At 33.7% G+C, this 26,132-nt stretch overlaps 5 protein-coding genes across 5 annotated transcripts; 4 read left to right on the top strand and 1 right to left on the bottom strand.

Annotated features, from left to right (window-relative positions):
• The first annotated feature begins 7,831 nt into the window (after window positions 1–7,831).
• On the top strand, window positions 7,832–8,526 carry LOC116146009 (40S ribosomal protein S9-2-like). Its single transcript, XM_031431421.1, has 2 exons — window positions 7,832–8,154; window positions 8,230–8,526. Exons 1-2 carry the CDS (start codon window positions 7,832–7,834, stop codon window positions 8,405–8,407), a joined length of 501 nt encoding a protein of 166 aa, XP_031287281.1. The 3' UTR covers window positions 8,408–8,526.
• Window positions 8,527–11,061: 2,535 nt separating this feature from the next.
• LOC116145968 (tubulin alpha chain-like) lies at window positions 11,062–13,207 on the bottom strand. Its single transcript, XM_031431386.1, has 4 exons — window positions 12,852–13,207; window positions 12,502–12,736; window positions 12,044–12,414; window positions 11,062–11,941 (listed from the first exon to the last, which is right to left on the bottom strand). The coding sequence occupies exons 1-4, from the start codon at window positions 12,942–12,944 to the stop codon at window positions 11,288–11,290; spliced, it is 1,353 nt and encodes a 450-aa protein (XP_031287246.1). The 5' UTR covers window positions 12,945–13,207; the 3' UTR covers window positions 11,062–11,287.
• A 1,107-nt stretch (window positions 13,208–14,314) lies between these two features.
• On the top strand, window positions 14,315–16,290 carry LOC116146008. Its single transcript, XM_031431419.1, has 7 exons — window positions 14,315–14,473; window positions 14,545–14,631; window positions 14,758–14,970; window positions 15,071–15,241; window positions 15,495–15,548; window positions 15,657–15,806; window positions 15,907–16,290. Exons 1-7 carry the CDS (start codon window positions 14,315–14,317, stop codon window positions 16,288–16,290), a joined length of 1,218 nt encoding a protein of 405 aa, XP_031287279.1.
• A 4,457-nt stretch (window positions 16,291–20,747) lies between these two features.
• LOC116146007 lies at window positions 20,748–22,824 on the top strand. Its single transcript, XM_031431418.1, has 5 exons — window positions 20,748–20,754; window positions 20,895–20,989; window positions 21,097–21,183; window positions 21,265–21,483; window positions 22,303–22,824. The coding sequence occupies exons 1-5, from the start codon at window positions 20,748–20,750 to the stop codon at window positions 22,822–22,824; spliced, it is 930 nt and encodes a 309-aa protein (XP_031287278.1).
• A 1,545-nt stretch (window positions 22,825–24,369) lies between these two features.
• LOC116146006 lies at window positions 24,370–26,132 on the top strand. Its single transcript, XM_031431417.1, has 7 exons — window positions 24,370–24,525; window positions 24,633–24,719; window positions 24,803–25,021; window positions 25,119–25,289; window positions 25,393–25,446; window positions 25,520–25,660; window positions 25,749–26,132. The coding sequence occupies exons 1-7, from the start codon at window positions 24,370–24,372 to the stop codon at window positions 26,130–26,132; spliced, it is 1,212 nt and encodes a 403-aa protein (XP_031287277.1).

Genomic DNA, 26,132 nt, shown 5'->3' with positions numbered 1-26,132 from the left:
AGTATGGAGGATAAATATATATAGTCCTTAATTTCACAAAAAAGTTTGCTCAATGCTCACCTGGCAGACCAAAGAGCTGATGGGTGAAAAGAGACCGGTGGAGAAGCAGCTTATATCACTCCAAATCACGTCCAATCTTCTTCGGCTACCAGATCTATTTCCTTCAATGTCGTTCATGCTTAATTCTGATATCTGAGGCTCTGAAACACACTGTCAATTCTCTATACTCTGTTACAATACAAAGTAGAAACCGGTGGGAGGGGAAAATAATGAAGGAGAGAGTTCAAGAAAGCACACCGTCAATTAATCTCTCCCTACTCTTTTACCAGAAACCGTATGCGTGGAGAAAGTAAAGAGAAAGAGATGGTTCAAAGAATTTTGGAGGAAAAATCTCAAAATCATATTAAAATATGAGCATCAGAAAGGAAAGATAAACACCAAGATCTAGATACGTACAAGACTTTTGAGTCTTTTGTCTTTAATTATAATATTGGTTTTCAGAATTTTCCTTCAAATTTCTTTGAACCACCCTTCCACTTTCACTTTCCTTTGTGATGCTCACCATTTTAATATGATTTTTAAATGTTTTAACTAAGAACATACAGAACAGTTCAAAAATATGAATTAACAAAAATCATTTCTTTGTCTCTGTATGTCAATATTTCTTAGTTATCGTGAAAGGAAAGAACAGATTAATTTAGTTATTGTCTCATTCTCTAACATGAACGTGAGTTTTACAAAGCTAAGCTATCTAGCAGCTTCATTAACTAAGAACATACAGAACAATTCAAAAATATGAATTGACAAAGATCATAGTAAAATGGTGAGCATCACAAAGGAAAGATAAACATTAAGATCAACATACAAGACATTTGAGTCTTTGTCTTTAATTATACTACTAATTTGGAGAATTTTCTTTCAAATTTCTTTGAACCATCCTTCCAATTTCCTTGGTGATGCTCACCATTTTAGTTCTAGTTTAATTTACAAACTAATTTTACAAAGCACCTTTGTTTTATAAAGTATATAAAAAATTATACAAACTTTATTAATTTTGTTCTTTGTAAAACTAAATTAAAAAAAAAAAACTTAAAATTTAGTATAAATTTTATTAAATGTACTTGTGAAATATTTTGCAGAATTTAAAATTTAATTGATATATTTGATTAATATAATTATGTGAAATTTAAAATTTTGAAACATATGTATACATTTTTGAAAGTTTTTCAAAGTCGAGGAGGGTCAAGAGACCCCCACCTTCCGTCTATGGTCAGTCTCGTACCGGCGTACTATGTAGTATGAACAGTGTCAACATGGGAAATGGGAATACTCCATGCACGACCAACTGCTCCCAAACTGGTGAATGTTGACGTAAATTCTAATGTTAGCTTATTGAATATAACAATAAATAATAAAACATAAATAAATTGTCAAAATTAAACGCAAAAATAAAGAATATCAAGAATTAACAAGACTCGGTATTAAAACCTAAGTCCTTGGACGCTGTAAAAAAAACTTCACTATCTCCAAATAATATTACAAACTGTTAGGTAATACAACAAATATCTAAAACAAATGGGAGATACACAAAACTTACAAACTAAAGGGTCCTTAAAGAAAGAACTCTAAATAAAAGAAGTATAATGGAATTACAACTTGAGATACAAATAACAATGATTTAGATCCTTATATATAGGCCCCAAAAGTTTCCCACTTTTCATTCCCAAGCAATGTGGGACAAACTAACATTTTGGCCTATTACATATAAGTCCCTAAACCTTTTTCCATTATCACTTCTACCCTCATGTGATTTGCTAAATGAGCCATTTTTCCAACAAATCTCCACCTTGGCGAATTAGCAAACCTTCAAAGTTTTGTATTCTTTTGTCAGATTTTGCAACACCTTCAAATGCGCCAAAAGGCACAGTTAAGCTCGTAGGATGTTGATCAAGTTCAAACAATAAATGAACTTGACCCTTGTCACTACTGAAGTCAACATGTCTGTAGGATTATCTTCTGTTCCAATCTTCTGGAGAGTCATTTTCCCATTCTCAATATAATCCCACACAAAAACTAAACCAATATCTATAGTACATAAAATATACTGTAGAAACCATTTCACAACTTGCAAATGTCCTTTACCAGGAACATGCATATGCCTGCTCACCATACTAACTGCTTGTGAAATATCAGGCCTTGTGTACCCATGGCCCATCATACATTGATCAAATCGCTTGTACCACTGTCTTGGTGACTGCTTCAAACTATATAGCTATTTCTTCAATCTGCAAACCCAATTTTTCTTTCCAGCAACCCTATAATCATCTGGTTGAGTCTTGTAGATTTCCTCTTCCAAACTATCATGTGAAAACGCGATTTTCACATCCAATTGAACTAGTTCAAAATCAAACTGTGCCACCAAGGTTAGCAAAATTAGAATGGAAGAATACTTTACCACAGGAGAAAACACTTCACTGTAATCAAATCCTTCCATTTGAGCATATCCCTTTACTACCAACCTAACCTTGTGTCAAACATCTTCTCTATTAGGAAATCCCTTTTTCTTTGCATATACCCATTTGCACCCAATCGCCTTCTTATGTAGGGATCACATTTCATCATTCATGTCTGGTTTCCATGATTCACAATTTGAACTCCTAACTACTTCTTTATAAGTAGTAGGAATATCATCACTTACGATTGGCAGTGCATAAGCCACCATATTAGCAAAACGAGCAGGATTGCAAATTTCTCATCTTGACCTATTATATGCAATCGATTCCTGTTGCTGAGGAGATTCTTAGGATAAAATCTCATTTTCATCAATAGTATCCACATTAGTCACCTCAGAATCACTTTCTGTCTTGTGGACACTATCTGGTTCAACTGTTGTTTCAAACTCCACCTGCTGCTGAGTATGCTCCACCTGGTGCATCTGGGCAGAAGTTGATTCTGCCTCGGACATGATTGCTTAAACAACAAACGTTAAAAGCAAATGATCGCTTAAGCGATATAATAAATCGCTTAAGCGATCGTGCGTCTGGGCACTTATTTATTGTCTTGTTCGTGATCGCTTAAGCGACCAATAGTAAAAGCGAAGAATCGCTTAAGCGATACACTTAATCGCTTAAACGATCGTGCATCTGGGTAGAAGTTTATTCTGCCTTGGACATGATCGCTTAAGCGATCATACGTCTAGGCACTTATTGATTATGTCTTGTTCGTGATCGCTTAAGCAACTAAGTATAAAAGCGTAGAATTGCTTAAGCGATAACATAAATACAACCAGATCTCTTAAGCGATTAAGTCTAAATACATATGATCGCTTAAGCGAGAAATGAAACCTCTTAAGCGATCCAATATATTCAGATTATTTTTATTGTATTTCACCAGATCGGTTAAGCGATTAACGTTATCTTAAACATATAAGGTGTACGATTCGTTCAGTGGACCATGACGGTTATTATATTTTAATTAAATTAGTTCTTTTACGGCTATATTAAACATATATGGTGTAAAATGTTTATGCTATATTAAACATATTTGGTTTTTTATTCGTTCAGTGGACCATGACCGTTATTATATTTTAATTAAATTAGTTCTTTTACGTCTATATTAAACATATGTCCATAAACATAGAAAAGAAATATTGAAGTAAATTACCCTTAATCGCTTAAGCGATCCCTTCTATTTCGCCTTGGTCTACAGAGTGCAGAGCAGATAGTTGCAGAGTTCAATTTTATATCAATATTATATTTTTCATATATTACTTTCTTGCCAAGAACTAACAAAAATAATAGAATAACAATATATCTTTCGGTTTTATGTACGGTGCTAATTGACAAAGACCAAAGTGTTCTTTTTACATTCTATTGAAATGAAAAAAATAATTAATAATTAATAAAAAATGACTAAATATTAAATAAACATTACGGAATATAATTTCTCACTCAAATGTTCACAATATCAAAAGATTTAGGAGAAAAGAAGCAAATTAACCTTGGTCGCTTAAGCGACGTAGGCTATTGCTTAAGCGATCACGACTTATCTATACTATATCACTTAAGTGAGAGTTGACATCGCTTAAGCGATTGTGTATTTGAGAAGGATTATTCTAAGTACAAAAGCAAATTACCTTTGATTGCTTAAGCGATGTCAGCTCTCGCTTAAGCGATCTTACAAATAAGTCGTGATCGCTTAAGCGATAGCCTACGTCGCTTAAGCGATGAAGGCCAATTTTCTTTGTATTTTACCTTTCTTTCTCAAATTCAAGATCGCTTAAGCGATGTCAGTTCTTTCTTAAGCGATCCTATACAGATAAGCCGTGATCGCTTAAGCGATAGTCAATGTCGCTTAAGCGACCAAGGCCAATTTTTTTCATACTTGTCTATTCTTCTCAAATTCAAGATCGCTTAAGCGATCCTGTACAGATAAGCCGTGATCGCTTAAGCGATAGCTGACATCGCTTAAGCAACCAAGGCCAATTTTATTTGTACTTGACATTTCCTTCTCAAATTCATAAAAATTAGCTTAAGTGATGTCAGTGATGTCATCGCTCGCTTAAGCGATTTAGTATTAATAACATCTTAATATTGAATGAATTTATATGCACAATAACATCTCAATATTGAATGAATTTAGTAGCACAATAAAAGCAACAATTAAGTAACTAGAAGCATCCTTACTATAATCTATTCAAAACTTCAAACAAAAAGATATCCAACTATCAACATAAAAAATTGAAAACAACAAAGCATTCATAACAAGTGTATGATGAGACCAAAAAGGGAATCTCATAAAGTAATCATGTTTAATTACTCTTAATCAATAATAAAACTATTTAATTAATATTTTAAAATTTCATGGTCTTTTAATTAAATTTAAACTTTGCATAATCTTTTAATAAAATACCCCGTGAAAGGTAAACATCAAGATCTAAATACCAGTTTTCTGAGTCTGTCTTTAATCATACTAATGATTTTGATACTGTTCCTTCAAATTTCTTTGAACCATTCTTTTGAAAAAGTGGCTTACGTTTTGGTGCATGGCTCATTAAGTATCTGAACTTTTTTGTCTCCCATTCGCACATATTTAATTACTTGGTTTTGGTGTATAGCTTATAAATACTGAACAATTTTTTTTTTTTGTCTCCCATTCACACATATGGCTTTGTTTGTTTCGCTTTTGGGTTAGTATTTCCAAAAAAAAGTTAAACATCAAAATGTCATTATTTCTAAAATATTATTCTATATTTTTTAATTTCTTTTAAACCTCTTAAATTTGTTAATTTAGCTAAATACTTTTAAATATTTTTTTTAGAAATTATAAAAATACTTTGGCCACCCTCCAACGGTGGTGGCCAATTGTCTGTATTTAATGGATAGGTTAAAGATATTTTTGTTAACTTTTAATATTTTATTATAAGAATATTTAATAAATAAATAAACATAGATGATATTTTTATTAATTTTTAATTTTATATTATAATATCCATCTAATTTATTTTTTTAAATATTATTTTAAAAATTATCATAACAATGAACTAAACAAACCCTAATCAGATTTGAAATTAGATTTCTACGGAGACATACAATGACAATAGGGGCCTATCAGCGCAAGTCAGCTGAACACCGTTATTGATGGGTGGGTGGGTAGGTGGGTTGGGTGCACCTCTTGCCCAGTGGGGAAGTAATTAATGAGGCTAGTCTCCCTCCTGGAAGTACGGGCTCCCTTCCCGCGTATGCGCCCTTATTTAAACTCTTTCTAAATAGAAAAAAAGGTTTTTTATAATGTTAACCAAATGTACACGTCAAGGGTTTAAAGATAAAATATCTGCTGACTAAAGGCTGAAACCCAATTCAACAAGCAATCTTCTAAATCCTTCCCCATTTCAAATTGTCTTATATTATATTATCTACTACTCTATATTCACGTCCATTTAATAACAATCTTATTATTTAAATACATAGTCCAATAATATTAAGCAACGCTTTAATTTTATTTGGAATTAAACTGTATAAGGGTAAATTAATTAATTATGTGGCTAAATTTTGACCGCGTAGATGTATCCTTCCAGCTTGGAAATTTTCCTTCTACAAACTCTAAGCAAATTCGCCGCATTTTCACCTTCTTTTCCTCCTTGTTTCTTTGAAAATTTAGTCTGGCCACCGTGGAAAATAAAGTGTTATCGAAAACCGCCGGCGTTACAGTTACACGCCTCCTGTGTAATTTGGTATGAGCTAATTGTCTTTATTAACCTTTTTACTATTTCTTTTAACTTAACATAAATTTACACAATACCAAAAAGCCCTAACTTCACATATAAAACCTGGCTTCTACAACAACAAAAGGCTTCAATTCCATTCCCATATAATATATATATATACATAAGTCAAACTTCTCTATAGTCATAATGGTGAGACTATATATATGGTAAAACTTTTCTATAGTCATAATGGTGAGACTAACTAATTTTATTACTATAATGAGGTTATAATTTAATAGAGGTATAGTTACAAAAATTATAGTTTTGATTTCTTATTTTTTAACTCATGTTTTAGTAGTTCAGTATAAGAATTTAAATTCATATTTTAGTAGTATTAGGATTTTAATTCAGCATTTCAATTACTTACTTTTGAAATAGATATAAGACTGTGTCTTGGAATTAGCAAAAATAAGTGTTATTGATAGAACTATAAATGCAGTTGATGCATAGTTAATTTATGTGAAGTCACTGACAATTGCCAATGGTTTTAAGCATTGCAAAATTAGGACCTCCGATTTCGATGAATTGCAAGTTATAAATAAAGTGGATGAAAAAAATAAAAAAATCATTGCAAAATTGAGTAATCAAATTTAACAATTTTACTATACTAATTGAATGGATATTAATGTCTTCTTCGATTATCCAAATGAGCAACAACTCGTCTATGCTTTAATCGAAGAAGAAATCATTGCTACAATTAGACAAGAAGATAAAAGAAATAATCCTAAAGATGATAGTACGGAAATACAAAAAATTTCGTGCCATGAAACTCTAAACATGTTTGAGAAGCTAAAAATATTTTGGCTTCAACAAGAAGGTATTCATGCTAGCAAGTTATTACATACTAGAAATGTGAAAAATGTGGTAACAGCTCTAAAATATAAATCATTGTCCCAAACAACTTTAGATAAATATTTTATTTCATCTCAAACCTTTAATATAACATAACATATATTTTTTGATAATATACAAATAATTATTACTATGTGGAGACAACTTTCCTTAAGATCGGAATTAGAAAAATTATAACTTATTACAATGTGGAGTTTATTCTTATTTATAACTATCTCAAATTGGGACTAGAATTTTTTATGATTATGTATAGTTTATTCCTATATAAAATATCACTATAGAGAGGTTTTACTATATATATATAAGCACAGCTCGAAAAAATCAGAGAAATTATCAGTTTTGATTGGTAACGTGTATTTGAATGTTATTCTATTGATTTATCTTCCAATTTTCAATATACAAATCCCTCACATTTAGGTTAGATTGGATCTTGTTTTCAGATCATTTCTAAATAAATTATACTGGATATCTAAATTGTGTATACCAAAGTGATGTATCCTTGAATGATACAATATATTATATTCATATTAAGAGGCACTCATTGATGTCAATAAATATTACTTAATAATTCTTTAAAAATATAATTATCAAGTTACACGTTAAACATTTAAAAAATCTATCTTGAATCTTGAAGAATTTTTATATATTAGATTATGGAGCATGCACAGTTATTGAGTTTTTGTATTATTCTCATGCATGTGGCTGATACGTACGATGTGTTTTTTTTTTTNGTACGGGCTCCGGTGCAAGAGGGAGTTGCTGAGGGTTCAATACTCATTGAGCCGCATTCGCAATGCTGCAAGGCACCTTCTCACTTTGGATGAGAAAAACCCTCGCCGGATTTTCGAAGGTCATGCTCTTCTCCGGAGAATGAACCGGTATGGGCTCTTGGACGAGAGCCAGAACAAGCTCGATTATGTCTTGGCCCTCACCGTTGAGAACTTCCTCGAGCGTCGCCTTCAAACCATCGTCTACAAGAACAGCATGGCTAAGTCGATTCACCATGCGCGTGTCCTCATCAAGCAGAGGCATATCAGGTGTAAAATCTGTTGAGAATTGTCTTTGAATGAATGAATTTTGTTTCAAAATTTATTTGGTTTTGTATTTGGCAGGGTGGGGAGGCAGGTGGTGAACATTCCATCGTTCATGGTGAGAATGGACTCCCAAAAGCATATTCAATTTTCTCTCACAAGTCCCTTCGGGGGAACTGGCCGTCCTGGAAGAGTGAAGCGAAAGAACCAAAAGACAGTCGCCAAGAAGGCTGCTGGCGGTGATGGCGATGAAGATTGAACCTTGGACCATGCCCAACCTTTACAATTTTTTATTTTTTTCAACTTAATTAGTTCTCCAGACTCCAATAAACTTTGTAGTGGATGTCGGTATATTTTCTGTTTTATTAGTTTATTAATTTTAGGGCCTTCATTTCTTGATATTGTTTAAAAAATTGCATTTTTGAGACCTAAATTCAGCTTGCAAATGATAGTAACATTAGAGACAAAAATGTACTCAAGTTAGTCAACCAATGTACTAAATTTAAACCCATAGGTGGATCGTGTGATCAACGAGGTTTGTTCTTTTTTTTTAATTTTTAGATTTAAAACTTGGAGTCGTCTATCACAATAACATTATGACTTATCTAGTTTTTAAATTTGTAGGATGTTCAATATATCTTAAAAATTAATTGAGATACCCATACATGGATCTAGATATCCCGATTATCAAAAAAAATCAATAGTTATTAAACCCTAAAATTAAAAATTATATCACCAAGTTTACATTCTTCACTTAAATTGGTAATGCTCGAAAGAAAAATTGAACTTAAAATACCATCTAAACCATCCACAGATACTTTATAGTTAAAATTTTTGTATCGTATTAAATTACAGATTTTAGAAAAGGAAAATCAAGCTCGATGACAAACATGAGAGCCGTAACCAACTTGAATGTCGGATTTTATATGAATGGAGGTTGTGATGATTTGGCAACTTTATTATTCCATTATTTTCTAATAATTTTGTCCTAGAACTTAAAATTTCTGAATGACGTAAGCCTGCCTCGTGGCAAAACCAGCGTTACCATTGTTTCAGTTTGACCGCATGCATTCCAGATCAAAATCACTTCACCTTTATCACGTTAAAAGCATCACCAATCATAGTTCACCACCTGTTTAGTTCCACCTTCAAACTAAAACGGCTCTTTCCGTTTTTGAACAGCAAAAAACATTCACTTGAATAACTTTACCCTCTCCCTACCGATTTTCGACCCGTGTCCCACAATTTCCATCCAAACCCACCCAAATGGCCGCATAGCTATCCTCCCTTCCAGGTGGACTCCACAAACGAATTCTATAACATATTTGATGTGACGTGGCCACCAATAATCTATTTACACTACAACGTAAATCAGATTTAATTTTGCATAATTTGTTTATTTATCGGATTTGTGAATCAATTCAACTGAACTGATCTGGCACTGTGGACCAGCTGATGTGGCACCATATTAGGGTATCCAAGACTTGTTGCTAACCAAACGGCAACGGTTTCCTGGCTGAGTGTTAATCACCACATGTTTCAGTAGTCAACATCTGTGCACGTGTCAATTATCCGAACACCCTTCTCCACCACGTAACTAACTTCCAAGGCGCACCGTTTTAATCATCTCTCTCCTCTTGTTCCCCGTATATAAACAACACCGAAATGGAAAAATCTTCCGCATTCGATCAATAAGTTGATTAATAAAAATAAATAATAAAGAAAACAATGACTGTGAAAGCAGAGAACAAGATCGATCTGGACTTACCGGTTTCGATGAAGGCGGTGTTTCCGGTGAGGACTGAGGCGACGGATGTGGAGCAGGAGAGTGGCGGATCGTCGACTGAAGACGTGGAAGAGTCGCCGCGATCGGTGGCGATGTTCCGGCGATACGTGCATAATCAGGTATTGAGAGTTAAGGAAGAGGAGTTGTTGCTTAGAGAAGATATTGATGGCGAAGGTTGTTGTTTAAACACGAATATTAAAGATCGTAAAAAGATTGACAGTTGTTTCCATGAACGACAAGTAAAATTTGTCGTTTTTTCTCGACCGACAACAACGATCTTGCCTTGCTCACCTCTTAGCGGCAAGACTGAGAGAACAACTGGTGTCAGAGCCGCCTCGCACTGAAACTAAATACTGATTCGTAAAGGTTTGTTTGTTTCCTTGTTCTCTTTTGTGTTCGATGGCTGAGACAATTGACGAAAGAGAAAGAAAATAATCTTCCTCTTTTTTTTGTTTTTTTTTTTTTTTTTCTGATTTTAAGAGTCTTCAGTTTTAAACTCGTTTAGATTTTAAATTATTAATGATGTCCAGCAGATTTATCCTCCGTGACTGTTGCTTTCAGCTCGTTTTATGTTTTTCTTGTTTGCTGTTTGGCAGAGAAAATTTACAAAAGATAAAGAATATATAATTTTCTCCTGCTCTGATTTTGGAATCTTCAGTTTTAAACTCCTTTAGGTTTTTAAATTCTGATTAAGACTTATCGTCTGTTTGTTTCTCGAGAAACGGAGAAAAAATTTCAAAGCGGTTGACCGGTTCCCGCTGAAGTATATTTTTTTACTTGTTTATAAGTCGGATTTGGGCCGGGTAGAGCTGACACTGTATTTAATTTTTGACCCGAAACAATTATCTGATTTTTGAGTTAATTAAAAATTATTATTTTGTTTAACAGGAGCCGGTTGAGGTTGAGGGGTTTTCGAATGGGCAGAGCTCGAAAATAGTTAAGAACTTAAGAGAGCTAGTGAAAGCTTTTTCTTCTTTTTGTTTTCTTCCTTTGAATTTTGTAGTTTTCTTTCTTCCTTTGAATTTTGTAGTTTTCTTGGTGTTTTTAGGAGTTAAAGTGAGAGAGGGAGAGAAGAAACAGGAGTCTTGTATGTGTACAGAAAACAAGTAAATACAAGGATGATGAAATTTCCATAATAATCTTCTTCTATTTTTCATTTGATCTTATGAGGAGCATTCAAATAGAAACGAACAATGGCAGATGTTAATACCAGAAAATATGGAAATTTCATTGAACAAACTAAAGGAAGGAAAAACATATTAATTCTAACTACTAATTTGATTGAAGACCAATGAGTCCATTGGCAGAAGAAAGGAACAACCAATTCCTACAACATTCATTATTTCGGCCTGCCTAGTACTCATCTCCTTCATCATCTTCTCCCTCAGCAGACTCTGCCCCAACTTCCTCATAATCCTTCTCAAGTGCAGCCAAATCCTCTCTAGCCTCAGAAAACTCTCCCTCTTCCATTCCCTCACCCACATACCAGTGCACAAATGCCCTCTTTGCATACATCAAATCAAACTTGTGATCAATTCTCGAGAACACTTCAGCCACACTTGTTGAGTTTGAAATCATGCACACTGCCCTCTGAACCTTGGCCAAGTCCCCTCCAGGAACCACCGTCGGAGGCTGGTAGTTGATTCCACATTTGAAACCAGTTGGGCACCAGTCAACGAATTGAATGGTCCTCTTGGTCTTGATTGTGGCCACAGCTGCATTCACATCTTTGGGGACTACATCTCCTCTGTACATCAAACAACATGCCATGTATTTCCCATGGCGTGGATCGCATTTAGCCATCATAGATGAAGGCTCAAAGGCGCTGTTGGTGATTTCAGCCACAGAGAGTTGCTCGTGGTAGGCCTTTTCTGCTGAAATCACAGGCGCATATGAAGAAAGCATGAAGTGAATCCTGGGGTATGGGACTAAATTTGTTTGAAACTCAGTCACATCCACATTCAAAGCTCCATCGAAACGAAGAGAGGCTGTTAGAGAAGAGATAACCTGCAAAGAAATACACAAAAGTCTCTCATCAACCAAACCAAACACAATCCATAACTCAAAACCATTTCAGAAATTGGAAAAAAAAAAAAATCACAACTTTACCTGAGAAACAAGCCTGTTGAGGTTAGTGTAAGTGGGTCTCTCAATGTCAAGAGAGCGGCGACAGATGTCGTAAATTGCTTCATTGTCAAGCAACACAGCAACATCAGTGTGTTCTAGCAAAGAGTGAGTTGACAACACGCTGTTGTAAGGCTCAACAACTGAAGTTGAAACCTGAGGAGAAGGATAAACAGTAAACCCAAGTTTTGATTTTTTGCCATAATCAACAGAGAGCCTCTCAAGAAGCAAAGATCCAAGCCCAGATCCAGTTCCACCACCAACAGCATGGAACACAAGAAATCCTTGAAGCCCAGTACAGTTATCAGCTAATTTCCTAATCCTATCAAGACACAGATCCACAATCTCCTTCCCAACTGCAATAACAAAGTTAAAAAATTAGTATTGAAAATCCAAACTTTATCAATCCATATATTCAGAGTTCACTTTTTTATTTTTCTTACTTGTGTAATGTCCTCTTGCAAAGTTGTTAGCAGCATCTTCTTTGCCACTAATCAGCTGTTCCGGGTGAAACAACTGGCGGTAAGTCCCGGTTCTGACTTCATCGATCACAGTCGGTTCCAGATCCAAAAACACGGCACGTGGCACGTGCTTTCCGGCTCCGGTTTCGCTGAAAAAAGTGTTGAAAGCGTCGTCTCCGCCGCCAACAGTCTTGTCACCGGGCATTTGCCCATCAGGCTGCAATAACAGAAATACCAGAACTTTGTTAGCACCCATATGGTTAAGTCAAAAAGGTAGTTATCAGATGTGAAAATTAAGAGAGAGAGAGAGAAAAAAAAAAAAAAAAGTTGACCTGAATGCCATGTTCAAGGCAGTAGAGCTCCCAACAGGCGTTACCAACTTGGATACCGGCTTGACCGATGTGGACGGAGATGCACTCTCTCATTTTGGGTTGATTTTGGGAGTGATTTTGCGTTGAGATTTGAGAGTTTTGAAGAGATTTGAGATGCCAAAGACGTATACGAAGACGCCTTGACTGTAAAATAAAGCAGAAAGTTAAGAATGTGGAAGATTTGAAGGGGAATTTTATAGAGTGGAGTGTGGGATGTAACCGTTGTTTGTCGGTTTGTCCAATTAAGGTGAGTTTTTGAAATTTGAAATGGAATTGTTGGTGGGATCCAGCTGTTTGAGTTTAACCGTTGTGAATTTGAAATTTGAATTACGAGGATAGCGCCAAAGAAAAATCGAGCAGATGATTGGGTCGAATTGGGCTTAGAGTACGCCCAGTTTAAGAACTGGGATCACTTGATCAGCCCATTATTGTAGTTGACACTAGCTCATTATACCGAGTTTGATTTTTTCTCGTAATTTTTTATTGACATTTATCTATTATATCGTCTTTATATTTATCTAATAATATTATATTTAATATACATATAGTCATTTTTTTTTCTCTAAATATATACGTGCATATGCATATACTAATCTTAAAAAAAACTTAAGGGTAAATCCTTTAAGTTTGTTCAATAGAGTCTAGACTTCAAAATCAATTACCTAATAATATACAGAGTAAACAACTTTTTCCAACCCAAGGTTTGCCTTAATGATACTGTCCCATCAAAAAGTTACAAAATACCACTTTCTTATCCAAACTTAATATTCTATTTATGTTAATAGCCAAAGTCAATTCCGGCTGATTTGGGCGACGAAAATTCTTTTTGTCACCACTATTTTAACCTCTGGTCGCCTCTCTACAAAACCTCTCTCATTGCGGCACTTGATTTCTTATCAATTGTCGACCACTGCAAAGCTAACGTTTCATGTTCTTAACAGATTTTCAACTAATTTCGACTGCGAATATTCAATCAGTCACGGCCATTCGATCCATCGACCTCCACTCTAATAAACCCCTCTTACCCTGACTCATGGTAACTCGCCAAAAACTGGTTGAGAAAGTGAAGTGTATTTTAGGTATTAACGGAATATAAACTTTAAGTGGGAAAGTGGTATTTTGAAACTTTTTGGGTGGAAAATGTCATTAAGGAAAACCTTGGGTGGGAAAAGTCATTTACTCTATTATTAACTAAAAAATAATTAATTATGACAAGGAATGAAACTCACATTAATTTGTCCAATCAACAAATAGGGTGTGTTCTATAAATGGAGCGTAACATTAAAGTCATGTTATTCTTTCAAGAAAAGGAATTTATGAACTAGTTAGGAACATTAAATTCATGGCATATAATTTAAAAAGAACTATGGCTTTAAATGGACTAATGGGAATGCATAATATTGATTATTACTAAGTAAAAAAACATGGTTATGTTAAGGAGAAGAATATGGTTGTCTATTGTTTTGGTGTCAATTATAAGTGCTGGAGTTGAAGGAAGAACATTGTTATCTAAAGAAGAAGAAGATGAAGAGATAGAACAGCAATTAAAGGCTTTAAATAAGCCTGCTTTGAAGACTATCAAGGTATATTATCTCTAATTTTTCTTTCTTTAGCTTAATATGATATGGATTTGTGATGTTTTTATGTTATGCAGACTGAACATGGTGATATTATTGATTGTGTCGATATATACAAACAACCTGCATTCGATCATCCTTTGCTCAAGAATCATACCATACAGGTATAGTCAATTTCTTCTAAAGACTCTGCATCGGCTTTTTAAACTGTAAAAAATTTAGTGTTCATCGACGTCCATGAAAAAGAGGATATGTTGTAATATTTTGATACACTACTTCTTTAATAATAGATGGAGCCTAGTTCTTTTCCTGAAGAGTTGAAACGTCAAGGAACTCCATTATCATCATCTAACTTCATGAAGATGAAACTGAGAGGCACATCTTGTCCAAGAGGAACTGTTCCAATTCCAAGGATTCAGAAGGAAGATCTTATAAGACTTAAATCTTTGTCACAAAGAAAGGAAGCATATTTCAACTCAAATAATGACGACAATTCGACTCAGGTGAGTAACCTATGCTGTTGGGTTCATAAGTTCCAATGTTATTATATATATTATCTGATCAATTATATTAATTAATCATTCTAATAATTGTATAAACCAGATTGCAGATTGTAATATACAAGCACACCCAAACAAATCATTTAGTGGAGGATCAGCTTTGTTTTCTGTATACAACCCAATACTTACATCTAAAGATGAGTACAGTGCAACAACATTGTGGGTTCAAAACTTTAACGATGAACAATATAATAGTATTGAGGTCGGATGGACGGTACGTATCAGCATCGCGACATACATATAGTTAATCTCTGGTACAGACATTATGAAGTTTTTTATGTGCAGACCAAAGATAAGCAACCAGTACTCGTTAGCTTCATAAGATGAAAAATTAAATCTAACAATCAGTCACTCAGTTTTTGTCTACATGTTAAAAACTTTACCTGAGGGCAACATTATTTGTCTTTGTTCTTATATAATATGACTTGTAATTTATGCTCCAAGTCTGAGTTTGATTTGTGTATTAGGTGGATCCGGTGTTATATGGAGATAGTATAACTCGTTTATACACTCGTTGGACAGTAAGTTTTAAGAAATCAAGAATACGTCTACTAAATAAAAAGTAATTAATAGGATAACTACATTATGGAATTAATTACATTACATATGCTGTTTATATAATGTTGCAGGCTGATAGTGGTAGACGAGCTAGAACAGGTTGCTACAATATTCTCTGCCCTGGTTTTGTTCAAGTTGGCCCCTACCCCGTCAGTCAAGTTCTACTACCTATTATTCATGATCCTCATGGAGGCAGTGTCCTTGATGTTGTGGTTTTTAAGGTGACTAAAATAAAATTTAATCTTTTAGTGAATTTGAGCATTTTACTTGTTTAATTAAGTCAGGATTGTTAAAAAACGCTAACATTCACAAGTGATGTAGGATATAAAGACTAAAAATTGGTGGTTCGCTAGACCAGAATCAAAGACAGCTATTGGTTATTGGCCTGCAAGTTTGTTCAACATTATGAAGGATGAAGCTCACCGAATTGCTTGGGGAGGACAAGCCTATAGTCCAAAAGATGATGGTGGTGTGGAAATGGGGAGTGGGCTATTCTTATCAAAGCAAGAGCTTAAAACTTGTTTTGCTGCAAAACTTCAATTTGTAGATGAAACAAATCATTATATGAATCCAAGTCCTTATAAGGTAGAAACCTATACAAGCAATCCAAATTGTTATGGCGTTGAGTATAGAGGCTATACTGGTCCAGCTTTAGAATTTGATGTATTGTTTGGAGGTCCTGGTGGCTTGAAATGTAGAAAATAATTTACTCCAACTCTCTTCACTTCACCGTTAATTGATCTATAAATCTCAAGTTATTGTTATGTTTTTTTGAGGAAGTGTCAACTACGGACAACCCTTTACTAATATTTGTAACAACCATTGTTATAACCTCTTTTACTGTACCAAAGTTTATCAAATCTTGCAACATGGATCACTAATATTTTGAATGATCACAATTTATTTATCAGTTTTTTTTTTTTTTTTTTAACAACAATTTGTTTTGGATCATTGAGATCCTCTCATAACTGATTAAGCGATCTTGGTCAGTGAAAATTACATTAATCAACCACACTTGGATGGTTGAGTGGTTGAATAAGAATTCTTAGGTCTATTATACAAGAGATTCTGAATTCGAGTCACCTAGATTGTTAATATTGATGGTTATTATTGTTTATATCCGATCGTTAACTTTAAGACTTTAGAGATTTAGTTAATGTGTGCGCAATCTAGTCTGAACACCCCTAGTCACGAAAAAAAAAATTACATTAATACCGTCTGACTCTAGCACATATGTTTAGCAGTATAGACCGAAATATCTTCATTGTCCCATTCACCGCATTTACCACCACCAGTATCGCATCGTTAGCCACCAGCACAACCAGTAACACGATGGTGGTTTGGCTATGGAGTCTGAAAATTATGGGGAAGGAGAAATAAAAGAGAGATGGATAGAAGAGAGTAAAGAGAGATAAATTAGCTTGGGAGGGATGGCACATGAGAAAGAGTATTTCTTTAATAAATTTTAAAAAAGTTATATACTAAGTTGTCCTTTCATCTGTTAAAGTTAGCGTACGTCTATTACATTCATGACCTAATTGTTTTTAAAATTTGTCTGGGGAGTATTTGCTTATTGCAAACCTCAGGAAATCGTACTTAACTCAATTAGAATGAGAGTATATGTCCGGAAGCCTGCCCACGTCTGGTGAGTATTTGCTTTGCAAACCTCAGGGGGAAATCGTACTTAACTTAATTAGAATGAGATTAATGTCCATGGAAGCCTGCCCAAGAATTAGAATTTTGTTAAGGCAAGATCATTTATTTAGATCAAAAGAATATTAAATCGTGTCATAATCTAAATTTAGAGAACTAGTATGGCTCTCAATCAAATTTGTTGTGAATACCCTATTATAAATTCAACAATTTTGGAAGCTAATAACACATTACTGCACAAACTGGCTATCTTAAGACAATATGGTTTTTTGTCATTCTTGTGTCGATTATCAATGTCGATGGAAGAACATCAATATCCATAGAAAGATAAGAGCTAGAACAACAATTAAAGCTTCTAAACCAGCCTGCTTTAAAGACTATCAAGGTTAGGCAACAACACATTATAATTAGTTTTCCTTTTTCTTTAGCTTAATGTAACAGAATTTGTGATGATATTTCTATCATATGCAGACTAAACATGGTGATGTATTGATTGTCGATATACATAAACAACCCTCGTTACATCATCCTTTACTCAGGAACCATACAATACAGGTAATATATTTTGTTAAATTCATCGTAAATAATTCTACATTCGGATATGTTACAGTAATTTGTTTATTAACAACATGAAGCCTAGCCTTTTCCTAAAGAACTAGAGGGGGAAAACCACATTATCGTCATTGTCGTCGACTAATTTAAGGGAGACAACTGAGAAAGGCTTGTCCAAGAGGAACTGTTCCCATTCCAAGGATTCAAGGAACATCTTATGGATTAAGTCTTTATCAAAAATAAATAAAATAATGATAATTCAAAGCCTGTGACTCATGTAAGTCAAAAACATAACTTGCTCATAGTTTGAAATATTGTTATATTTTCTTTCATTTATTGATGGATTCTCTCCTGACATAAACTTATCTAAGCTTTTTGAAGGATCTTGTAAAAATATTATTTATTCTATTTTTTTTTTTTTTTTCATTAACCTTCTATATATACGAATCAGTATTTACTTAAGTAATATCATATCAAGAGAGGATTATGACTCGCACTGTTTTTTTATGTATAATCATTCTAATATTTATAATAAATCAGTTTGCAGAATGTCACATACAGAAGATCCAAGAAGCCAATTTATGGAGGATCAGTAATGTTTTCTATATATAACCCAAAACTTTCAAGTGTAATGTTTTATTGCAGCATCAATGTGGATACAAAACTTTGATGGAGATCAGTATAATAGTATACAGCTGGATGGTTGGTCTGTATTTCTCCTGTTTCATGTTCATTTATTTTCTATTCCCAACTTAATAATCATATATTTTCTAAGTTCAGTTTTTTTTTTTTTATGTATATCAGTTCATCCTAGCTTATATGGTGATAAAAAACTCGTTTATACACTCTTGGACTGTAAGTTTACATCGATGTAATCACAAATTTTGTTTTGTTTGAGTTAATTATATCATAATATTTTGCTCACACTGAGTTGTATAATTGAGTCAACAAACAGACAAAATTTGCACAAATTTATGTAAAATGGTTACTCTTCATTTGTTTTTTATCTATTTGTAGTACTCAGTTGTAAGTATAACATTGCTCTAATTATATATATTGTAACTGATCCAGGTAGATCGAACAGCCAAACAGGTTGCTACAATAATTATGCCCAGGATTCGTTCAAGTAGCTCGATTCCGCTTAATCAAGTTCTGGAACCTAATCATGGTGATCTCCAATATACGTTAGATTTATTGGTGTTTAAAATAAAATGACAAAATTGGTGGTTGCTGTATCAAATCAAGGAGCTGGTGGGTTATTGGCCTGCAAATTTTTTCAACCTTTTGAAGGATATGCTAAATCCGTTGTTTGGGGGGGAGCTACCTATATCCTGGAATGAGACTGGTTTGGAAATGGAAGTGGCCAATTCTTGCCAATCAAGAGTCTAAAACTAGTTAGTCGGGACCTGATGGTTTCGATGATGGAACCGTTACAGGGAGCTGAATTTATAAAATCATACGTATGCAGACAAACCAATTGTTATGCTGTTGATTATAGAGGTCTATAGGTGAACCATTAGGATAAATGTCTTATTTGGAGGACCTGGTGGGTTGAAATGGGGAAAATAATTGTGTGCAGCTTGTCTTAGTTTCATTGTTATCAATAGAGAAAAAATAATCTCTTTGTATATTTTAAGAGCTATCTTTTTTTTTCTGAACCACTCCTAATTAAAGCACCAACTTAACAGAAGAAGGTGGTTGGCTGTAATTCCGAGGTTATAAATAAGCTCTTTACTTTATCAAAATTTGCCAATTAATTTCTTTTCTTTTCAACAACAATTCATTTCAGATAAAATTTGTTAGGCGAATATTGTAAGTGAAATATGCCATTAATCTTAACACCATTCTTTTTTATAAAAACGTTATTTTGTGTCGATTTATTGTTCCTATTACAATTATTATTAGTTTTGAAACGTCTAACGAATACAAGCTTATATGTCTATGAAAGCTTAAAGAAGAAATTGTGCCTCTTTTTATTTCATTATTTGGAACCACTTTTCTGTTATCGATTTTATTTGGATTATAAACAGATATGTGTTTGTTTACTTATTGGGATCATTATTCAAAATATTATTCTGAATCAAATAGGATTTTTCTATTGAAATAAAAAAGTGAGTGGACTTGTTTTTTATTATCCTATTCTATCATTTCTTATTCAATTCTATCATTTTCCAATTATATTCAACAAAAAATTACCTTTCACAATAAAGTTTTATAAATTAAAAAACACCTCACCACCCAAGCCACTGCTGGCCACTATCGCTGCCACTGTGCCCGTCGATGCCATTACGAAGCACGACCATGCAATCTAGCCGGTCATGCACCAATTTGGCTGTTTATAGCCAAGTTGGCCAATTTTGGTCGTGGCTGACAGCCAAAATCTGTTGTGGATCTAGCCAAAACGCTAGATCAAGGACGATCTATTTGCTTGTTACGACGGCCATACTTTCGGCCAATTTCGGCCATTTCCAACCAGATCACAGTGAATCTGGCCAAAGGGCCAGATCAATTACATCGGCCATCAGTGATAGTGTACCATTCGGTGACTACCATTCGGTGTGGTGGTTTACTGCCGGCAGTTCTTAGTGGTGGTGATGTTTTGTTAATTAAAAACTTTTATTGTGGAGTTTTAGCTAATTTAACAATGTAGAGTTAAAAAATCTAAATTTTTCAGAAAATGTTTCAAAATGTACAAAACAACTATTCTATTTTTTATTTTGATATAATTTTTAAATATTATACCAAAGTACCTTAAATTCATCTTATTTTGATTTAATATCTCATACCTATTAACAGTTTTCAGAATATATTTTTTCAAATAACCTACCACAACCCTCATTTTCAAAGATTTATAAATGGAGACAGTATAAATTCACGTCATTCTTTAGGAAGGACATTTATATATGATATACAGAAAAATATTAAATCGTATTATATCATCCTAAATTAAGAAAACTATGTATGGTACCTAATTAAATTTGGTGTCAGCTGGTATTATTATAAATTCCAATTTGAATGAATAATACTCACGTCAGAGCAGAAACATGGACATTTTAAGATATATGGTGTTTAATTATTTTTGTGTCGTTGTTCATTGATTGAAGTTGCAGGAAGACCAGCAGTAACGGGATCAGAAGAAGATGAAGAGCTAGAAAAACAATTAAAGCTTCTAAACAAGCCTGCTTCAAAGACTATCAAGGTATTATCTCTGATTTTAAACTTTAAGCAACACCATTATATATAATTAGTTTGTATCCTTCTTTAGCTTAATATAACATGAATCTGCGACGTTTTTACCGTATGCAGACTGAACATGGTGATATTATTGATTGTGTCGATATATATAAACAACCCTCGTTAGATCACCCTGCACTCAAGAACCATACCATACAGGTATTTTGTTTTACATTCAATCTTTTTCAGTAGAAATCCATATGCTTCATGTAATTTGAGACACCGTTTTATTAACAACAGATGGAGCCTAGTGCTTTTCCTGAAGAATTGAGAGGTCAGGGAACCCCATTAGCATCATCTAACTTAATGGAGGTCAAACCAAGAAGACTAACTTGTCCAAGAGGAACCGTTCCCATTCCAAGGATTCAGAAGGAAGATCTTATCAGGATTAGGTCTTTGCCAAAAACAACTGAGGCAAATACTTATAATCCAAGTGATAACGACATCCATGTAACTCATGTGAGTCAATAACATAACTTGCTTCATAAGTTTGAAATATTGTTAACATTTTTCTTAGCATTTTATTGGATTCTCTCCTGACATAAACTTATCTAAGCTTTTTGAAGGATCTTGCAAAAATATTATTTATTCTATATATTTTTTTTTCATTAACCTTCTATATATCACGAATCAGTATTTACTCAAGTAAAATATCATATCAAGAGAGGATTATGATCTCGTATTGTTTTTTTATTGTATTAATCATTTTAATATTTATAATAAATCAGTTTGCAGAATGTCACATACGAGAAGATCCAAAGAAGCCAATTTATGGAGGATCAGTAATGTTTTCTATATATAACCCAAAACTTTCAAGTGTAAATGGTTTTAGTGCAGCATCAATGTGGATACAAAACTTTAATGGAGATCAATATAATAGCATACAAGCTGGATGGTTGGTCTGTATTTTCTCCTAGTTTCAATGTTCATTTATTTTCTAATTTCCAACTTAATAATCATATATGTTCTAAGTTCGAGTTTTTTTTTCATATATATATCAGGTTCATCCTAACTTATACGGTGATAATAAAACTCGTTTATACACATCTTGGACTGTAAGTTTACATCGATGTAATCACAAATTTTGTTTTGTTTGGAGTTAATTATATCAATAATATTTTGTTTACAACTGAATTGTTTAATTGAGTCATACAAACAAACAAAATTTGCATAAATTTAAGTAAAATAATTATTCTATCCTTTGTTTTTTATCTATTTGTATGAGTCAGTTGTAAGTATAACATTGCTCTAATTATGTATGTTGTAATTGATTTCTAGGTAGATGCGAACAGCCAAACAGGTTGCTACAATAATTATTGCCCAGGATTCGTTCAAGTAGGCTCGATTCCGCTTAATCAGGTTCTGGAACCTAATCATGGTGATTTCCAATATACGTTAGATTTAGTGGTGTTTAAAGATACAATGACTAAAAATTGGTGGTTGGCTGTATCAAAATCAAGGAGCGTGGTGGGTTATTGGCCTGCAAATCTGTTCAACCTTTTGAAGGATAATGCTAAATCCGTTGTTTGGGGGGGAGCTACCTATAGTCCTGGAAATGAGACTGGTTTGGAAATGGGAAGTGGCCAATTCTTGCCAAATCAAGAGTCTAAAACTAGTTATGCCGGGGACCTGATGGTTGTCGATGGATGGAACCGTTACAGGGAGCTGAATAATTATAAAATCGATACGTATGCAGACAAACCAGATTGTTATGCTGTTGATTATAGAGGGTCTATAGGTGAACCATTAGGATATAATGTCTTATTTGGAGGACCTGGTGGGTTGAAATGTGGAAAATAATTGTGTGCAGCTTGTCTTAGTTTCATTGTTATCAATAAGAGAAAAATAATCTCAGTTGTATATTTTAAGAGCTATCTTTTTTCTTTCTGAACCACTCCTAATTAAAGCAACCAACTTAACAAGAAGAATGGTGGTTGGCTGTAATTCCAGAGGTTATAAATAAGCTCTTTAACTTTATCAAAAGTTTGCCAATTTAATTTCTTTTCTTTTCAACAACAATTCATTTCAGATGAGAATTTGTTAGGCGAATATTGTAAGTGAAATATGCCATTAATCTTAACACCATTCTTTTTTATGAAAAACATCATTTTGTGTCAAAGATTTATTGTTCCTATTACAATTATTATTAGTTTATGAAACGTCTAATGAATACAAGACCTTATATGTCTATGAAAGCTTAAAGAAGAAATTGTACCTCTTTTTATTTCATTATTTGGAACCACTTTTCTGTTATCGATGTTATTTGGATTAATAAACAGAATATGTGTTTGTTCACTTATTGGGATCATCATTCAGGAAATTATTCTGAATCAAACAAGATTCAAATAGGATTTTTCTATTGAAAATAAAAAGTGAGTGCAACTTGTTTTTTATTATCCTATTCTATCATTTTTCCAATTATATTCAACTAAAAACAATTACCTTTCACAATAAAAGTTTTATAAATTAACAAAAATATCCCCACCCATCCAAGCCATTATTGGCCACCATCGTTACCACCATCTACCGTCGACGCCATTACGAAGCATGACCATTCGGATCTGGCCAGTCATGCACCAATCTGGCCGTTTCTAGCCAAGTTGGTCATATTTTGGTTGTGGCTGACAGCCAGAAATCTGGCTGTGGATCTAACTAGAAACTGCTAGATCTAGGACCAGATCTATTTGCCCATCGACGATAGCCATACTTTACGGCCAGATTTCGGCCATTTCCAACCAGATACACAGTGGATCTGGCCAAAAGAGGCCAGATCAATATACAATCGGTCAAATCCAGTCGACAGTGCACCATTCCGGTGACTATAGTTCGGCGGTGGTGGCTGGCTTCCAACAATTCTTCGGTGGGTGGTGATGCTTTGTTAATTATAAACTTTTATTGTGAGAGCTATTTAACTAAATTAATAAATGTAGGGGTTAAAAAATAATCTAAATATTTTCAGAAAATGTTTTTAAAAAATGTACTAAACAACTATTCTAATTTTTATCCAACTTTGATATAATTTTTAAATATTATATCAAACACATCCTCAGAATCCTATCTTATTTGATTTAATGTACCATATCCTATTCACACAGTTTTCAGAATAATATTTTTTCAAATAACCTATCCCTCTGATTTTCAAAGATTTTATAAATGGAGACGGTATTAAATTCACGTCATTCTTTAGGAAGGATCATTTATGATATGACGGAAAAATATTAAATTCGTATTATATCATTCTAAATTAAGAGAAACTATGTATGGTACCTAATTAAATTTGGTGTCAGCTGGTATTATTATAAATTCAGCAATTTGAATGAATAATACTCATGTCAGAGCAGAACCATGGACATGTTTAAGATTATATGGTTTTTAATTATTTTTGTGTCGATTGTCAGTGTTGAAGTTGCAGGAAGACCAGCAGTAACGGGATCAGAAGAAGATGAAGAGCTAGAAAAACAATTAAAGCTTCTAAACAAGCCTGCTTCAAAGACTATCAAGGTATTATCTCTGATTTTAAACTTTAAGCAACACCATTATATATAATTAGTTTGTATCCTTCTTTAGCTTAATATAACATGAATCTGCGACGTTTTTACCGTATGCAGACTGAACATGGTGATATTATTGATTGTGTCGATATATATAAACAACCCTCGTTAGATCACCCTGCACTCAAGAACCATACCATACAGGTATTTTGTTTTACAATATTCAATCTTTTTCATTAGAAATCTATATGCTTCAGTAATTTGAGACACCGTTTTATTAACAACAGATGGAGCCTAGTGCTTTTCCTGAAGAATTGAGAGGTCACGGAACCCCATTATCATCATCTAATTTAATGGAGGTCAAACCAAGAAGATTAACTTGTCCAAGAGGAACCGTTCCCATTCCAAGGATTCAGAAGGAAGATCTTATCAGGATTAGGTCTTTGCCAAAAACAACTAAGGCAAATACTTATAATCCAAGTGATAACGACATCCATGTAACCCATGTGAGTTAATATACAGTATGAACTGCAATAATAATATCTTTCTTATCATTTTATTTGATATTGCATTATCATTCTAAGAATTATTGTAATCAATCAGTTTGCAGATTGTCACATACGAGAAGACCCAACCAATCATATTTATGGAGCATCAGCAATGTTTTCTATATATAACCCAAAAATTGCAACAATATATGATTTCAGTGGAGTATCAATATGGATACAAAACTTTCAGGGAGATAAATATAATAGTATTCGAGCTGGATGGATTGTATGTATATATATATTCTCCTTGTTTTATTAGTCATTTATATTTTAATCCTAACTTAACAATAATACATGTTCTAAGTTTTGATTTTTCTTGTCTATTTCAGGTGAATCCTAACCTATACGGCGATAATAACACTCGTCTATACACTCGATGGACTGTAAGTTTCAATACATCAAATTACGTATGTTAACTTAAGGGTCGTCTGAACATGTGTTGTAAATGATTTCCAGGTAGATCGGGATGACCAGACAGGTTGCTACAATACTCTCTGCCCAGGGTTCATTCAAGTTGGTTCAGTTCCTCTGAATCAAGTTCTTAATCAACCTACTCATGGTGATCTCCAAAGTACACTAGATTTATTGGTGTTTAAGGTGGGATACATACATATATTTCATAAAATATTGTCTTTATTGTCTTAGAATTTAATCTAATTACGTGTAAATGATTATTGATATGTAGGATCCAAAGACTAAAAATTGGTGGTTAACCATATCAAAAAATAGGATCCTGGTGGGATATTGGCCATCAAATTTGTTCGACGTTTTGAAGGATAATGCTCAAAGGATTGCTTGGGGAGGATTTGCCTATAGTCCTGGAAACGAGGCTGCTCTGGAAATGGGGAGTGGCCAATTCAAATCAAATGATCAAGAGAATACTTGTTTTGCTGGAGGCCTGCAAGTTATAGATGAGTTCAATCTGTACAGGGATCCAAGTAAATTTACAATAGACGCATATTCGGACAAGCCTGCGTGTTACGGTGTTGATTATAGAGGGAATACAACGGGAGAAATCGGATATAATGTATTATTTGGAGGCCCTGGTGGCTTGAAATGTGGAAATTAA

The sequence above is a fragment of the Pistacia vera genome, unplaced genomic scaffold, assembly GCF_008641045.1.
Source record: "Pistacia vera cultivar Batoury unplaced genomic scaffold, PisVer_v2 Contig470, whole genome shotgun sequence".
Lineage (NCBI taxonomy): Eukaryota > Viridiplantae > Streptophyta > Magnoliopsida > Sapindales > Anacardiaceae > Pistacia > Pistacia vera.
This window is presented reverse-complemented; position numbering and strand designations above follow the sequence as displayed.